This window comes from Pleurodeles waltl, chromosome 1_1 (assembly GCF_031143425.1).
Source record: "Pleurodeles waltl isolate 20211129_DDA chromosome 1_1, aPleWal1.hap1.20221129, whole genome shotgun sequence".
Classification (NCBI taxonomy): Eukaryota; Metazoa; Chordata; class Amphibia; order Caudata; family Salamandridae; genus Pleurodeles; species Pleurodeles waltl.
In genome coordinates, this window is record NC_090436.1 from 446,870,752 (window position 1) to 446,889,651 (window position 18,900).

Below are 18,900 nucleotides of genomic sequence, written 5' to 3' on the forward strand. Positions count from 1 at the left end.
TCTACACTTTTGGAGATTAGCTGGCAAAATAAGTCCCACATGTTGGAGGACGCCAAGGATGCAAATTTGTATAGGTTTTTTGACCAAATGTCATACCAGCGACATAATTTAGCAGGAGTTGGTCATTCTCTGGGAAGGAAGACTCTTTCAATCCAGATAAAAGATTAACCAGGCACTAGCAACCGACTTAACCTGAGGTTTCAGAGATGCTTCCTGACAACATTACTCTGGGAGATTTTACTTTGGTATCAGGGCAGGAGGAGCTCCCATGAAGGGCCACCACTTCCTCAGTACTTGGAAAGAAGGCCATCTAGTAGACAGAGGAAGGATCATGGAAATGTCAAACAAAAGAAGCAAGTCTTGAATAGAATGGCAGCACACCGGAGACTTGAAGCTCTTCCACAGACCGGCACACTTGAGATATTTGAATCACTATCATCAGATGAGATACTTGTGACTGTGAAAGTCTTGTCAACCTTGTTGGTAATATTCTCATCATATAGTGATTTATCCTTCTTTAAGTATTTTTAAAGTGCTGATTGCCACTGACAGAAACCACAGAGCACTGTGCTGGAGGAGAGCGCATCGAGGGCTTCAGACAGCTGCAGGGGAGAGACAATAGAAGGCTAATGTCTGTATCTTCTGACACTTTCATGAGACTGCCTAGGGAGAAGGATGGTACAGCCGTACAGGAGAAAGGTCAATGGTCAGGTGGGTTCAATTAGGCGTTTAAACACAGTGTTAGGCCTGAAACCTTAGGCTGGTCTTCCCCTCAACTTTTTGCCTGTCTCCTCCCCTATTCGGACCTTGTTTTTGTTGGCTTTAGGATCTTGGTCTGGTTAGCAGTAGTAAAGTGCACAAAGTGCTTGGGCTCTCTCCCCTAAAATGGTAACATTGGCTTATCCTCAACTGGCATATTTAATTTACTTATAAGTCCCTAGTACAGAGCACTACATGTGCCCCAGGCCTTAAGTTAAGTGCAACATGTGGGCCTGCAGCACTGATTGCCACTTCAGTGGCCCTTTAACCATGTCTCAGGCCTGCCATTGCAGAGCCTCTATGTGCAGTTTACACTGCCATGTCGACTGGGCAAAGTAACCCTTTTGCCAGTCCCACAACTTCCCTTTTTGTACATATGTCACCCCTAAAGTAGGCTCTGGACAACCCATAGGGCAGGGTGCAATGTATTTAAAAGGCAGGCCATGTACCCTTACATTTTACATGTCCTAGTAGTGAAAAACTCCGAAATTCCTTTTTCACTAGAGCAAGGCCTATCCCTCCCATATGATAATTTTGGGATTACTGTATTACATTTTAGAAGTGTAATTTACAATCTGGAAGAGATAAACTTTGAGTTTGGTGTCTCTAGAGTCACAATTTAAAGTCACAACTTATGGTAAAGTTGGATTTTAAATTGTAATTCTAAAAATGCCAATTTTAGGAAGTTGGTATTTTCTGACTTTAGCCATTTGGTGCCTGCTGCTGTCTCTGATCACTTGTCTGGGTAGATGATGGCTGGGCTTTGTGTATTCCCTCTAGACAACCACACACAATGGGAGCTTAGTTGTGACTTGATGGGCCATTCTGGGAAGATAGGAGAGGAGCTGGACCCAGCCTCACTTAAACCTGAATAGGATGTGTCCTGTCCCCAAAGAAAGGGCTGCATAACCCCTTGTAGTGCGTCTGGAGACAGAGCAGGAAAGGAAGGCTGTCTGTGCACTTGAAAGGCCTGTTGTTGAAGTCCCCCCCCCCCACTTCAAAGGGCGTAACTGAGCATAAGCACTTGACACCTGGCACCACCAACTCGGGACACTTCTGGACCTGTGACTATTCTGCCAGGAAGAAGGACTGATGTGCTGCCGAAGGACTCCCACTCTGCTGGACTGCTGCTGTGAGGTGCTGCCCTGCTGTTCCCCTGCCTGAGTGGGATGGACTGGACCTGCATCAGTTGAACCCAAAGTGAACCCAAGGGCTACTCAGATGGCCTCCTGAAGTCTCAGGGGCATAACAGACGTCCAACCCTCCTATGCCTGGACTGTTTAAGTTTGTCCTGCCGAATGTGCCATCCCAGTTGGGACACTTGGAAGTGGACCCAAGGTGCTTGCTCCAGCAGAACCAATGCATTCTCTTCTGTGGGAGCAGAAACAATGCAGCGCTGCTGGAACATTGAGAAAATTGACATATCACCTCTACTGCGTTTGTCAGAACCAGCACAACCAGATAGCATCGCCACAGCACCTCACATTTCAACACTACTGCACCACCCTCTGAACCAGTACTGTGGCACTTTTCTTTGCAAAAGTTCCTTGCATCCCCAATGACGGCAGCCTTAATGACGAAACTGCATCACAGCCCCTCTGCTCATTGGAACGGACACATCTCCTCGACTACACCTCAGCTCCTCGACGTTGATGCCGTAGGATCTCACACCGCAGCTTTACTGCATCTCCAAACCAATGAATCCTTGCTGTTGTGTGGGAAAAAGCAACGCATCCCCTCTACTGCATGGGCTGGAACTGGCACATCGCTCTGCAACCCAGATTTAAGGTAGTTTTGTTCAATGAGCCTAACTGGGTCCCTGAAGACAGCCCACGTTCCATTGTGGTCGGCCTGAAGTTTTGACTTTGTCCCAGTCCGGCATGACCAGATACCCTCGCTTGGTGCTTCTTGATTCCAAGCGCTATTTTACAGTTTAATCTTTAAAAATTCATAACTTAAGTTCTACTTATTGGATGTTTGTCATTTTGGTCTTGCTTTATTATTTAACTCACTCAATTTTTTCTAAAGTGGTGTGGAGTCATTTTGTGTGGTGTTTTCACTTTGTTACTGTTTGAAGTGTTGCACACATTTTTTCCACATTGCCTCTAAGTTAAGCCTGACTGCTCTGTGTCAAACTACTAGCACAGGTTAATTTGGGGTTTGCCCGACACTTACCCCGATTAGAATGGTGGTTGCTATTTAACAAACATTCACATCCCAGTCAGCCAACAATCCACTTTCTAACACGTCATAACTTGGAAAACTGAGACGGCGACTCAGCCTTTTATCCTGAAAAGGTTAATAAAATGAATAATATTTAATTGGATAACAATGTATATCTGTGGTATAGCGGTAAGATTTCCTTCAGAGAATGTCTGCTTTAGAAACCTGATGTTAATTGGACCCATCGTAAGAGATTAGTCATGAGTTCTCTTCAGAATTTACATCGGTCACTTTCGAGCCTCGCATGTGTAACTGAGAAAAGTGTCAGAGAGGGCAGAGACTCGGCGCGACTGTCCAGAGCGGTGACCGTGTTTACCAGGATGGCAATTCCTGTGCTTCAAAGTGAGGTCCTGGGCAGGGGCAGCCCTGGTCGAGCAGCTACGCCTGTGCTTCCAGGTGCTCCATGCACGTCTTTGGTTCGGGAGCTGTAGTAGTCACTGTGCAGTGCAGCACAGCTAGGTGCCCGTAATTTCATTTTTAAAACAGTGAAGGGGCGGATGTGGTTGATTTTGGGTAACCCTGTGGAATATCGTCACTTGAGTAGTAATTCATCGCTGAAGCAGTCTTAGATGTCATTCACAGCAGACGTAATTTGGTAAAAAGATTAAAAACTCTAACATACTTTAGATAGATTTAGTGTCAGCAATAGGGTTAGTTCTCCCGCATTTTATTGAATAATTTGTGAATAAATGAAGGACTAGGGTAATGGTAGAGTGCCATCACTTATTAATAGCAATTAAATAAAAATAAACCAATAGCATGCACTATTAGGGTTAGTATTAAAATATTTGAAAAGAAAATACAAACATGTTCATTTTATTTCTCTTCCTAAATATGTCGGTTTTAAAAAAAATGTTGAAGTCAAATACCTTTTCGCCATGCACCGGTTTTGCGACATATGTAGAGAAAGCTTCACAAATGAGTTTTTGAACATTGTTAAACACATCTTCTACTGCAACCTTCACACCAACCTGTAGAAAAAAAAAAAAAAATTAGTTGTTGAGTATGAAATTTATGGTAAAGTTTCTACCCAATTCCTACAACCGCTCTTAAAGGATACTACTTGCAAAATGTACTTTAGGATGAGTTGGACGTGAGAGAGTGTCTGGAGAAGAAGGAAGCCTCTAAGGAGGATGGAGCTGTAACTCCCTGCACAGTATACTTCTTGGTGTATCCTGCGTGGAAGAAGTCCCTCTAGTTATGGGCTGGTCTGGGACCCAGAATATAACCTAAGAGCTTGACAGATGGACAGAAGGTCCATTCTGAGCCACTGGTGGGTGATCTCCTGGGTAGGTTTTGAACCACTCCGCACCAAGGGAAGACGTGGGTGGAATCAGAAGGTAATGAGACAACCTGGAGTGCCCATAGAAAGCAGTATGTGGTCAGAAACGCTGCATCACAACTGTACTAGAGTGTGTGTGTGAGTCTGTCTGTCTGTCTCTGGGCACCTAGCAATCCCCTATATTGCCCATGTGGGTGCCTGCCCCAGAAGCAGCAGTAGGGAAGCCAATAACCTGGACAGACTGTAACTCAGGAGTCGTAAATTGGTTCTTAAGATAGGGAGTTTTGTGGTCAGTTTAATTTCTCATAGTAGACCTACCGCCATGCATTATTCAGCCCACAGTTCTGATCTTTGTCTGAATTACTGATACGTTTTTTCTAGGAGAAGCCACGAGGAACAGGATAGCCTTGCTAGACTCGCATAACAGAGCCCCACTAACTGCAACTTACAGATGGAGGTTACTAGGGCCTGAGGTGAGCATGTTCCCCATAGAAACTTTGCACACAGCACACCTGCTGTCAAGTACTGCTCAGGTAACAAGGTAACATATAACTTCCTAAATTGTGCCTTCTATCGCTCCCTGAGGGGATATAGAACAATGTTCTACACAATGCTCCTCATACTTTGGTTGGTCATCTGGGTACTAAGGGCTACACCCAACAATAGATTTTCAGAAATTCTCACACAAAAAAATTAATATGGTTCACAAGCTGAGTAGATCACAAACAATTGCTTATTACAAGCAGTTAAGAGCATTCTGGGAATATATGCCCCATTGAAATGAAAGAGATTAATTTAGCGAGGAGATTTGGTTATCAAGATCTACAATGCTGTATTAAGATTTTCACATTAAAGGAAACGGGAGAATATTCATAGGAAAAAACATCATACAATGTATTTATAGCCGTTAAGAATAGGTACAAAAAAAAAAAAAAGTGAAAAGGGTAGCTTTGCAAATACTGAATGCTTGCTGAGCTGTTGGTAGAATTGTTCATAGGGAAACCCTCAAAAGGCCATTGCACAGTGAATCGTTATTTGAAAGAGGCAGGTTGATATTGTGGATTAAAATAATTAATCTTCAGCGAACTGGAAATCCAATCTCTCCTGCAATGTTGTAACTCAGTCAGACCAATAGAACTCTTCCTCCATAAGGCATGCCTCTCATGCACACAGCTTTTGCCTACAGAATTTCGTTTTTTTCCTGCAGCATCCCTTTTTTTGTCCCTTTCTTATTCGTTTGTGGAACAGCTAAGAGTACATGTGTGTTCCCGGGAATGTAGTCGATTTCAGCCCTGAGAGAGACAGCTATGAAGCTGGAGACTAACCAAATGTGTGACGGTAACTCAAGCTTTTCTTTCGCAATTGTCACGGTTTGTGATAACATGCCTGGCGAGAAGCCTCAATTGGATGAACTTCATGCAGGATTACTGCAAGGCTGGAGAGTTCAATGATGCGTGCAAAGTGTGGGAGTCGCGTGGTGAGAGCCTGGCATCTACGACACATGCACTACACAAGGAAAATGTAAAGTCACAACAGATTACAAATCACAAGGCACCACTGGACTCTTAAAAGACCTGCAATGGTGGTGGCTATCCTAGATTCACGAAGTAAAAGTTCCTCATGTTTCAGAAAGCTCTTTGTGAGGCAATGAAGAGACTTAGTTGCAGCCGTCAAATTCCTGATTTTGTATTGAGAGAAATATTCTGTAATAGCATTGCATTTAAGGATTTAAACCTGGACATTTGAAGATTGTTTTCAGAAGTCATCCTTTTAGAAGACTATGAACTCCAACCTGCACTATCTTCTGAATGGTTTGTACAGACCTGCTTCTTTTATTTTATCTTAGTGTTGGCAAAGTCACTGCTTGTTGTTACAATGTAGGGTTCAATATTATTGTATATTCCTTATGTTACAGCTGATTAACTTACTACATCATTCAGAGCACAGATTTACTTTACAGGTTAATGAAAGTAGCTATTGCTATAGAAATAAATATTCTTTAAGTATTTTCTTGCATCAGTATTACACAGTGTATTTACGTTTGTCACAAGTTACATCATATATCCCAATACGTTAGTGAATTGGAACGTAAAAGGTGAAATACTTTAAGAGTTATTTCTTGTTTTAGATATCAACGCTTTCACAAAGCAGGTTCAGCCCAGCTGTAAGAACAGGCAGAGAGAGGGAAGAGATCCATTGTCCCTGCTTCTCACTTTTAACCAACTCCTCTTACCCCAGATCTAATGCTGACCTGTACTGTATTCCTTTCTTGGCTATTAGTTCAGGGAAGCACGGAGATTGACAATGTTCCTATTGGATCCAGATTACCAGGCCACAGCAAAGCGGACAACAATTGCTACAACAGGTAGAAGAGAGCCTACCTCTGAGACAACCATAAGTTTCAGGCCAAGATGGCTGCTGCTTGGACATACCCGTTTTATTCGTTGGGCTATCTGAATAAACTTCTAACAGACCAACTTCGTATTACTAGGCCTCCACTTCTGCTTTGGCCAGCAAATCCTCCACCCTCTTGCCTTAATTGTTTGTCTCTGTTTTTGTACTATTATTGTCAACACTGTGTTGCCTTATTTTGTTTCGTGGCTCTCATACTGATTTTTCTGTTTAAAATCCTAGCACTATTTACGGAACAGTATGTTTCTAACCTTTGAAAAATCGAGGCAACAGATTGTTCACCCTTTACAGCCTTCTTTTTGAGAACACCTTGCTAGTTTTTCCCAAATATACCAGTGAAATCAGAGAATATAAGTCTGTTCCCCAGAAACTGGCACAACATCATTCATTATATTCTGATTTGGCATGAATAAATAAACTGGTTGAATAGCTTTAGTAATTTGTAAGCCATTGAGCCTATGTTGCATTAATACTGGACTTCACAAGTAGCAAGTGAACATCACCAAGTTCCAGTGTAACTTACTAAAAGCAGCAGCCATTTAGGATTTTAAGTGGCTTTGTTCTTCACGAGTTGGGGACTTTTCAGAATTCAATGGGAAGCTCTTGAAGGAAGGCATTCCAGTGTTTCAATCCCGACGGCAGAAAGAGAAGAATCTAGATCAAGGTAGGACCAGATATCTCACCAATTAGATATAGGAATTGGATTAGGACAGCATCCAAGAAGTGGATAACAGTTGGAAGCAGAACAGCCTGGCTTCAGTCTTCATGTTGTGGCAAACTATAACCTCCCTCTTGGAGTTTGTTGGTCCCCACGGCAACAACATTCACAATGTACCAGGGAGAGCACAAAGGACTTGGAATCGAGATCATGCATTGTTGAATTATGCAACTCTGCATCTCCCAAACATGAGGTACTACAGTGGACATTTGTGCCAAGGGCACAGAACAGTAGTGCCTGTCCTACATCAGGGACGCACAGAAGCAAAAATATGCTTCGAAGCAGCATCAGGTAATTGGATCTTTCTGTAATAACGGTCCCATCCATCTTCCCTATGCTGAGGTTACAATCAAGCAGGGATGTGCAAATTCACCACCTTGTCGCAGGCAGAATAAAGGGTAGGGCAGGATATACACTGACAGCCTAATCTACTGTGACTCTGAAGGGATGCAGGATGCCACACCACGGTTGTAGCCCATTGTAATCGTCACAGGTTATCTTTGTTTGCAGTTTGGAAAGAAATAAAAGACCTCAGTTAAAAAGAGCTGGGCGAGAAAAAAATAAGGGGACAAACAGTCTTTATATCCAAATTGTGATGATGGAAAGAGCTGAAATACAATAGTAGCAGGGTGTTTTTTTTTTTTTTTCTTTTTTTTTTTTTAAAACAGTATGACACATTTTAGGTTGTTTGTGTCTTAACTCAAGTGCGCATTAGTGTGCACGTCTTATATGACCAGAATCTTTGGTATCAAAGTTGTTACACATGTATTTAATCTCGAAAACAGATACACAGAACTCGATGTCCTTTTTAACCCCAAAGAAATACAGTAAGAATTCACTGTACACTGGTGCCATCTACCCCTGGTGCCGGATACACACACACACACACCCTATGCCTGCAGTGACCATTGCCCAGGGATCAAACAGCACAATATGATTCAAGTTAACACGGCTGTGTCCCACTTGGCACGGCTGCCGTGAACAGGGCAGCTGGATGAGAGTTCATGGCTTTAGTGGCATGGTTGCATCAGGCATTGATCCGGACACATTTCTTGGCTGATTCAGCAGTATCTCTTGCCCACGTCAACAATAAAATCTGTCGTAAAACACTAATCCCATTGCAGGTTCGTGAAACCTGAGGCAGCAAGCTGGAGTCATCTGAAATAAAGACAGGGGCAGTCAGTCCATGATATAATGGAAATCGTGGTATTTTTAATGGGTACAGCTTTGGGCCCATAGAAGGGCATTAAAGCAGACATGCTGTGTAGGAAATTAGGTTACTGGTTGAGGGTGGTTGTTAGAAACTGGGCTTCTGGTTGGTATGCACCCTGTCCAAAAAGGAACCACAATCCTAGTCAGGGTATGTCAGATACACACTAAAAGCTAACCTGTGCTTTCTCTTTGGTAGCTGGGCACAGAGGGATCAGGCTTAACTTAAGAGGCAATGTGTAAAGTATTTGTGCAACACTTCAAACAGTAAAAACTGTGAAAACACCACACCTGGTTAGAAAAATAGAGCTTACTTTTATGAGTAAAACAATATCAAAACGACAAACATCCAATAAGTAGAACTCACGATAGGCATTTTTGCAGAATAAAATGCAATATAGTGCTTAAAAGCATAAAGCACAAACCAGGGATATCTGGGGTAACTCATCCAGGAGCTGTAGCAGGAGTGTTGGAAATCTTTTGTGTCCCTGACTCCACAAAACAGGAGACAAGCGGTCAAGCCCTTGGAGTCACTTTGGATTCTGGGATGAAGAGATGCAGATCCAGTCCTTCTCACTCCCAGGTAGGATGCAGCAGGTAAGCTCAGTAATGCAGGAGTCCAGTAGAGTCCAGCCGAGTGACAGTCCTTGAAGCAGCCCAGCAGCTCTTCTTCCTGACAGAGTATCCACAGGTACAGAAGTGTACTCATTTGATGGGGTCAGAGACCCAGTACTTATAACCAGATGTGCCTTTAAATTGGGAGGGACTTCAAATAGGGGTCTTTGAAGTGCACAAACTTCCTTTCTTCCCATTCCTGGCTCCAGGCTATCAGTAGGAGGGTAATCAGCCCTTTGTGTGGGGCCAGACACTGGCTATTAGGTGTAAGCATCAGCCCTACCCTCCCTTCCTGTCCAAGAAGAGCCATCAGAATGCAGATGAGGGCTCAGACACACCTAACCTTTCTGTGTTTGTGGATGTCTAGAGGAAATGCACATAGTGTAGCTGTCACCCACCCCAGACGTGCAGTGGAAACAAGCTGCAAGCACACAGAGCTGTAAGAGTAGAGAAAGGTCTTCTTTCTAAAAATGGCATTACTAAAATATTAATGTCAAATCCAACTCGGAGTAAAGAGGATTTATCGATACCATGCCAATGATATAAAACATGATATAGCTACTCCTTCTCAGTCAGAAATTACTGCTTAAAAATGTAATAAAGAATTCCCAATGTTAACCTATCAGAGGGGTAGGCCTCCTCACTAATTTGGGAGTTTTTCACTACCAGGACATGCAAAACTTAATACATGTCCTACCTTTTATGTACACAGCACCCTCCCCTATGGGCTACCTAGGGCCTACTTTAGGGGTGACGTGTAATAAGAGGGGAGGTTAAGGCTCGGCAAAGAGTTTTAAATGTCAAGTTGAGGTGGCTTTAAAACTGCACACAGGCTCTGCAATGTCACTCATGGGCCATGGTTTGGAGGCGACTGGAGTGTGTGGCACAAGTGCTGAAGGCCCACTAGTAGCATTTAATTTACAGGCGCTGGGGACATGTAGTACACTTTACTAGGGGCTTACAAGTAGATTAATATGCCAATTGGGGGTAAGCCAATGTTACCATGAGTAAGGGGAGATCTCACAAGCACTTTAGCACTGGTTAGCAGTGGTAAACTGTACAAAGTTCTAAAACCAATGAAAACAAAGTCAGCAAATAGAGGAAAGCAGGGAAAAAGTTGTGTGGGTGAGTGAGAACCATCTTAAGGCTGTCAGGTCTAACAGTAGTGAAACCCTACTGCAGCAGCAACCTCAATTCCTGTCAGGGTAAAATCACAAGCAACCTCAAAGCTTAACTCCTCTGGTAGCTTGGCACAAAAGCAGTCAGGTGTAGCTTAGAGGCAATGTGTGAAGTATTTATGCAGCACTTCAAACAGTAATAAAGTGAAAACATTAAACAAAAGAAGTCCTACATCAATTTAGAAAAATAAAGCTAAATTTAATAAATTATACAAGATCAAAATGACAGAGATCTAATGAGTAGAACTGGAGATATGCAATGTTAAAGATTTCAGGTAAGTATAGCACCTAAAAGCACAAAGCACCACTCCAGGTTTCCTGTTGCGCAAGACCGGGTGTAAGTCACAAGTTCAGGCCGGCCGTGATAGAGGACAGGCCGTATACAGGGACCAGGTTAGTCCCACTGGAAAAGATACCTGCTAACTTCCCAAGCACAGAGTTCCGATTGTGTGAAGGCGGCCCGAAGAGCAGGGAAAGCATCATAGATGGCTGTTGCTGTAGCGCGAAGATCCTGTCAGGCGTTGCAGACAACTGCTGCTCTACAGCAAAGTGCAGATCTCGCATGCTTGATCTCTGCCACCGGTTGCTGTAGTGCAAAGAGTAGGATTCACCAGAGCTTTGCATTGGCAGTCAGTGAGGGCGGCAAGATCTTGGGGCGAACGGGTCTGTTCATATTCAGAAATGACCTAAAACTAGAGGATTTAGGGCCTGATACTGGCCAGGGTCGGCGGGAGCACCGCCAACAGGCTGGCGGTGCTCCTCAGGACATTCTGACCGCGGCGGTTCAGCCGCGGTCAGAACAGGAAAACCGGCGGTCTCCCGCCGGTTTTCCGCTGTCCTGCAGAATCCCCCATGGCGGCGCAGCTTGCTGCGCCGCCATGGGGATTCTGACACCCCATACCGCCATCCTGTTCCTGGCGGGTCGCCCGCCAGGAACAGGTTGGCGGTATGGGGTGTTGTGGGGCCCCTGGGGGCCCCTGCAGTGCCCATGCCAGTGGCATGGGCACTGCAGGGGCCCCCGTAAGAGGGCCCCACAAAGAATTTCAGTGTCTGCTGAGCAGACACTGAAATTCGCGACGGGTGCAACTGCACCCGTCGCACATCCTCCACTCCGCCGGCTCCATTCGGAGCCGGCATCCTCATGGAGGGATGTTTCCCACTGGGCTGGCGGGTGGCCTTTTGGCGGTCGCCCGCCAGCCCAGTGGGAAACCCAGAATCACCGCAGCGGTCTTATGACCGCGGAGCGGTGTTCTGGAGGGGGGAACTCTGGCGGACGGCCTCCGCCGCCCGTCAGAGTTAGAATGACCCCCTTAGTCTTACTTCAGGGAAGAGCTCAACTGATGCCATACCGAGGGTACAGGACTGGAGGGGCACCTTTTGGGGATCATGAACTCACTCCAGTAGAGGCAGGTAGCAGGTCTCAGGCGGTTGCAGGACCAGGCAGCAGGTCAGCTGGGCAGGTGTAGGGCATCCTCTGTAGCTTCTTATGTCAGTGAAGCTCAGACCAGGGGTCTGTTAGCTGACCCTTGGAGTCACTTCAGCCTGGGGTGAAGAGTGCAGGTTCAGTCTTCCTTCTTAGCAAGCAGGACAGGTCTCAAGCACTAGGGCAGCAGGACATCCTTCTTCTGTAGTATCCACAGATTCAGGAGTATAATGAAGAGTTGGGTTTCAGGGTCCAATATTTATACTTGGTGCCAGCTCTGAAGTAGGAGAAAGTTCTGGAAGTTTCCACTCTCAGAGGTGTTTGAATTTCCAGCCTACCTGCCCTGGCCCCAGCACAGTAGGCTGTATGAAACCCTTTGTGAGTGTGCCGAGACAGAGTCTTTGTGGTGTCCAAGTGTGGTAGGTGACAGCTCCACTCCCCTCGCAAGTCAGAGATTGCCCATCCTGCCAACATCTATTCCCCCTTTGTCTCACTATGAGGCGAGCAGCTGAAGATTATCCAGGACTAATGTAAGGCACTTCCAATACCACAGTAGTCAGACAGTACCTCACTCACAACAAAGAACCACACAAGTGTTGTAAAAATAAAGGATTCTTTATTACAGCACTAATTACTAGACTAGCATTGGTATTCCTCCCTTTTGAGAAATCTACACACAATTTATACACAAAATAACGAGCAAAAATTGCATAAAATATACCGGGCCCTATGGGGTAGGAGGAGGACATATACTAAGTAAGTGGAATGTGAAATAGTGAACCCAACCAAGGTAAGTGTGGTAGTTAACTAGGGGCACATGAAAACACCAGAAATACAGTTAGTACCCCGCAGCAACCAGGTGCAGAGTGGTTACCTACCCAGTCGCCCGATGGACTAACACAGGGAAGTAATGTTTGGAGTTTGTGTGTTTCAGGACCCTTCCCAGTGGACCCCGAGGAACCCAACAGACAATAGGAAGGACCCCAGAAGACAAGAGAACCTACACCAGGGGACCCGGATGCAAAGGGGTGAAAGGACGTCAGAAACCCTCACTGAAGTCAATGGACGCCTTGGATTGTCCAGCTGCTGTCGTGACCCGTGGACCAGGTTGGTGGAACCCAGGAATTGATTCAGGAGGTAGAGGATCTGAAAAGGAAGGGGACACAGTCTAGCACGCTTGGAGGTGCCCAAGAGGTGGAGGTGGCAATGCCCACACTCCTAAAGGTGCATTTCCTGTCGATGAAGGAAGAAGTCCAGCTGCAGGGACCCGGAGCTGCAGACGATCCCAGGAGTTGCCTATAAGCTATCCTTTGAAGGTCGCTGGATTGCAGGAAGGTAAGTGACCAGCAAGACCGCCAACAAGAACTGACAAATGCAAGCAGGAGCTGTAAATGTATTTGCAAAGTTGTGTGGACCTGGAGACCCTACCCTTGAGGGGGGGAGTTAGGGCTGGTCCTCCGCATGCGGTAAGGCCAGCAGAAGCCATTTGAGCCCCTACAAGTGACCCACAGGCGATGGACACAGGGAGTCAAAAGGAGGGCTCAACAGCACAACAAAACAGAAGTCCCACATCGCAGGACAGGGGTTGATTTTTGAGCTGCAGAGTGCTGGAGTCTGGGGCTTCTTGGAGCCTGAAGATCTCCTGTAGGAAAAGCCAACAAGCCTTTAGATGAGAAACAGTCGCAGTACACAGAGGTTCCGCTCCAATGGCAGGAACAGGGGCCCACAGTCTACCGAGTTGGTCAGAAGACAAACAGGACCCAGAGGAGGTCGCATCCCCACCACCTGTGATTCAGAGCCTTCCGGTGTCCGTGGGAGAGCAGATCCCCCACCTTCCGATTGACATTGTCTTGAGGTGCCTGTGGATGCAGGGGAGTGACTCCTTCGCCCCTAGGGAAATTCCTTCATGCTTCCAGAAGCAAACAGAGTCCTTTTAACACTGGAGGATGCACAGCCTCAGATGTTGCAGAATTCTTTCAGGATCCTGAGAAACAATGTTGCAGTGGTATACTTCCACCAGAAGCAGACTTGTTTTGGTTCCAAAGCAGACCAGCCGCAGTTCCAGAGGCCAGGAGCAGAAGATGACTTGCAAAGAGTTCCTTGTAGAGTCTTGCTCAACGAATCTGAGGACCCACCCAGGGAGGAGCCCTTAAGTATCTCTAAAACGGGGTTGGCCACTCTGTGTAGTGACCCACCTATCAGAGGTGGCCAGGGACGTCATCTACCTGGCCTAACCAGTCAGATGCTCCAAGGGGCCTCTGCCTACCTTGTGTCCAAGATGGCAGAATCAACAGGCCTCCTGTCAAAGCTCTGTGTACCTCACTAGAGGAGGAGCTAGACAGGTGGGGGGATGTCACTCAAGTGTCCTTTGTGCATTTTCGCATCGGAGTGCAAACAAGGGGTTCCTGAACTTGGGCAAACTGGTTTATGCAAGGAGGGCACCAAATGTGCACTGGAAAGCAGTCTGGTGGTCCTCAGAGGCCACCCCACCCCAGCCCTTAGACACCCAATACACACGGGGAGGTGGTCACACTTCTCCCTTGCAGGAAATGTTCTGCCTTACTCTGCTTGAGCCAGGCACACCAGCCGGAGGGCAGAACATTGTCTGGGGTCTGTAGCCAGGAGGGCTGGCAGCCAGACCCATAAGGCTGCACATGCAGAACTGAGGGATCCTCTAAGAACCCCCCAGAGTACAGGGGATCATGCAACTAGCACTGGATTCGGTGTAGTTGCATGATTCCAACATGTTTGATACCAAACATGCCTAGGTTCAGAGAAGCCATTATGTAGTTGCACCACTCGTGTTGAATAGTGTCCCATACACACCTTAAAATGGCTTCCACACAATTACAAAGCCCAGGGAACAGAGTCTGTGGTGTTTGTAGGGGTACCCTGATCGTGCAAGAGTACCACTCCAACTAGGGACATGCACCCTGCCCTTGGGCTGAAGGGCCTAGCAGGGGGATGACTTATAGGTTCTAAGTGCAGTGACCAGGATATATGGTAAGCCTTATCGGTATTGAACGGGTGTATGTACCATTTCACACAGGCTTCAATGCCAGACCTGCAGACACCATTTGCATGAGCTCCCATAGGTGGCATAATACATGCTGTAGCCCATGGGAGACCCTTGGTGTACCAATGCCCTGGGTACCTAAGTACCATATACTAGGAGCCTTCATGGGTGCACTAGTATGTCAACTGTGGCGTGTAAAGTTCACAGAGCAACCAAATTTAGAGGAGACAGCACAGGCACTGGGCTCCTAGGAGCAGGATCCCAGTGCACTAGAGTCTAAACACACTGACATCAGGCAAAAAGTGAGGTAATCATGCTATAAAATGGTACTTTCCTACAGTGAGCACATGCACCTTAGTACTGGTTAGCAGTGGCAAAGTGCACAGAAGTGAGAAAAATGTTTGAGGTAAAGACCACCTCCTAAAGCTGACAGGTCTAACAAGAAAGCCCCAAACGATCGCCACCCATTATAAAACTCCACAGAATAGCCTTACTTAATTTTTTACAATGCAATAACTGAGTAGAGGCAGTGTTAAAAGGTAATGAGTGCAGCAAACGTGAAAAAGTGATAATTTCACGCAGGAGCTAATCAGTATATATGCCTATACTTGACATTTTTGATAAGTGTATATGTCCCTGTGGCTTGGTGGTGAGAGAATGCATAGACTAAAAAAATTAGGTGTGTAAATTTGACTAAAAGCAGCATCAGATTCACATTGGTAACTCACTAAAGCCTGCTTTTGAAAGGTTTTTTAGATTTAAAAGCGGCAAATGAGACAAAGGTCTAGTTATAGAGAGTTTAGTTCAGAAATCTGAGCATAGCCCTATCTGGTTCTGCAGTACACACGCACAATCAATGAGCAGGGAGAGCCGGTTCTTGGAGAGGGGCCCAGTTTCTTCTGTTGCGGCCACTCCCACACAGCCATTATTGCACAATGCAAAACACTGACAGATTGACAATGAATGGTGAACACCACAGGCACGTCAGTGCAGGCTACCAGTTGCATCTCGGATGAACTGTGCAATCCAGATTCTGATCTCAAGCCCACAAATGCTTAGCTGTCGACACGCCTCCTGTACAGCAGGAGTCAGAAAAGAAGACTCCTCAGCACACTAAGAGGGAAGAAACAGCTGAACCTTCAGGTAACTCTTCCTGCACAAAAATCTATCTTCAAACCTAGTGTTTGATCAGGTTAACCGGGGTAGGACCCATGCCCATTTCATGGTGACATTAACCACCACTCCAAAAGATCCCCTCTACCACTCACAGCCACTACTGCACTCTTATTTAGGTTAAGCTTAAGCCATTGACTCCTGGCATTCTAATGTACTAAGTACTCCCAATCTTTCAAGGCCTTAGGATGTACGCAAAGTTTGTTTCACAAGGTTCGCCCTGTCTTCGTTAGTCCTGAACTTGTGTTATACTCCATGATGTCATAGTCTTGTTTTAGAATGTATGCAAAAACCTGTGCCAGGGATTCTACCAGAGACGGTTGAATAAGCTTAAGAAGTGTTGGGCTCAGCTGCTACTAACAATGCACCTGAAGGGTTGTTGTGTGGACTAGATAATTCCTGTAATTAAGTTTGACTTTACTGTAAACCTACTTGCATTTATTTACTTTACATTTAGGTGGATGAACATCTTCAACTTCAGGTACCGATTAGGAGTAGATATGAGCAGAGATTCCACGAGGCCAGAATTAGGTTTCTGGTCAGTATCTCTGCACATATTTACTGCTATTATGAGTTAAACCCCACAGAATGAATAATAGCTATGCAGATCAGGGATTTCCAGGATGTGTTCCACATTGAAATCACAATGGTTTAAGGTCCACATTTATCACCTGCTCTGAATAAGTGATAAATGTTGCAGGCAGCATGTTCTAGTTGACTGAGGTGAGGCCCCAGCCAGGCAGAAGGTGTTACTCCCATTAGGGGTTTGGGATGTAACCTGCGTTCACCCTTGGGTAGCTTGGCACAGAGCAGTCAGGCGTATCACAGAGGCAACGTGTAAAGCAATGGCACAGCACTTCCACACAACAAAAGCACTGAGCATCACATGTACGTACAAATATTTACAGCACTTCCAGTTCGCTCTACAGCCTGGGCCGCACAAGTAAAACTCAATATCAACCGTTAAAGTCCTCTGGCAAAAAATAATGTGCATGGCAACAACACTGTGTTGTTTCAACAATCACCCGCACACACTCCCCTACATATCTGTGGCACAGCGTTGCCGTGCAAAGTTTATCAGGCAGCTCATACACACGCACTTGCATGCACTCACTCCTAGTACCCTAATGCAGTGCGCTGATATCCAGCCAGTAGAGGTCACTGTGCTTGCAGACACCGAGGCCCCAAACCGCCCTCCACCTGCCAACCAATTCCTGTTACCCCCCACCACCCTCCACGAGCTTGAGATGAAAGCAACCTTTTCTCCAGATACTAAGCCACTTGCAGCTGAAGTCACTCTTCTCAGGATCCCAGGGACTATGTTGGAGAAGAGAGAGATAACGGCTGATCAGGTAACAGTTAACACACAGAGATCTGGGCACCAATCGAGACGTTCACTCAGAGGTATGCAAAGCATGTGGGGGGAAGAGGGTGTCGCTGAGGCCACACGGTAGTCACATCTGCACCCATCCCTGCCAGGCACTCCAAGACCCCAATAATGACCAATTCTGCACCTCCCGGGAAGGAGGCACATGTCAGGGCATGATGACTTCAGCTGCCCCGACAATTCCAGTTGTACACGAAGAGTTCCCAGGTCCACACTTCGTGGGAGGGAGGCACAACATCTGGTGCACGATGACTTGAGTCGCCCTAAACAACTGGATCACACACAGACAAAAGTTCAGCGGTGCCACACGAGGTAGAATGCGGCACTACTCCGATGCACCCCCACCTCCGAGGGTCACAACCAATGAGTCGGGAACGGCACACAGGGGGCATACAGTCAGGTATCACACAAGGCAAATGCGAGGTGCTCGACAAAAGCAGACCACACAGGGTCCCGCAACCAGTGAACCCGCTCACAACAAAAAAGTTTTGGCGTGCAGTTGCTCCACAATGAAGGGCAACATTCCTTAAGTGCCGCACTTAGCAATTCCGGTCTCCAGGCATAAGTTCTTCTCCACTCACACCACTGCTACCAGGTGGAGTCCAGCAGACGATATAGGTGCAGAGGAGGGCACCACTCTCCAGATGACACCAGCAGATGGTGTAGGTCCCTCACAAGAGGTGTTTGATGTTTCTCAGACATCCAAACAGAACAGGGGGCAAGCCAACAAGCCCTGGAAGAGCACACTTCAGAGTGCCACACAGAAGCAGCTATCTGCCTAGGTCAGCCACGATGCAAGAAGGGTGCACAGATCCCTTCCACGGACAGTAAATACTCCTGTACAACAGTTTACTCCGGCAATGTGTACCACATGCTCCAGCAGTACCTGTCCCAGGTCCCTGCTAGTGTATCTCTAATTTTCTGAAGTGTGGTACTCATAGTTATATTTAAGTGTGCCTTTGAAGTTGGGGTGGGTCAAAGGGTTCCCCTTTGAACCACAGATGTCTCCCCTAAATTTTGGTCCTGTCTGCCATAAGGGCGTGGAATACAGATCTTTAGTGGGGCCATGATCTGGATCCTAGAGGCCAAGTGTCAGAACCTCTCCCTCCAATCTATCCAGCCAGGCCCTCAAATGGCAGAGGTTTGCCATTTCAGTTGCCCAAGTTTCATAGCGGTCACTGGGGACTGTACAGATGTGTTTCCACCTAGCCTCCAGAGAAAAGAAGCTGAATTAAAAAGGCACACAAAGGCAGTTTTAGAACACAGAAATACACACTTTCTAGAAGTGGCATTTTTAGGGTATTATTGACAAAACCACCTTTACTATCAGAAGGGATTTGTCATTGTGAATCCATTGAGACACATCATGGGGCTGCTCCACTGCAGTCCACTACTGTAGTCAGGATTAATCAAATATTACCCCATGTTAACGTAAAGGCAGAGCAGCTCTCATGGGCAGTGAGAACAAACATTGGTATTCTGCACTCCCTTGGCACATGTGCTCT

At 46.2% G+C, this 18,900-nt stretch overlaps 1 protein-coding gene across 3 annotated transcripts in view; it reads right to left on the bottom strand.

The window, feature by feature from the left end:
* ACOT12 (acyl-CoA thioesterase 12) overlaps positions 1-18,900 on the bottom strand; it is a 363,604-nt gene that overhangs the window by 248,492 nt on the left and 96,212 nt on the right. For all 3 annotated transcript variants that reach the window (XM_069224604.1, XM_069224589.1, XM_069224598.1), the window contains exon 4: positions 3,852-3,953. In XM_069224604.1, coding sequence (XP_069080705.1) covers positions 3,852-3,953 — 102 coding nt within the window. The remainder of the gene's footprint in view (positions 1-3,851; positions 3,954-18,900) is intronic.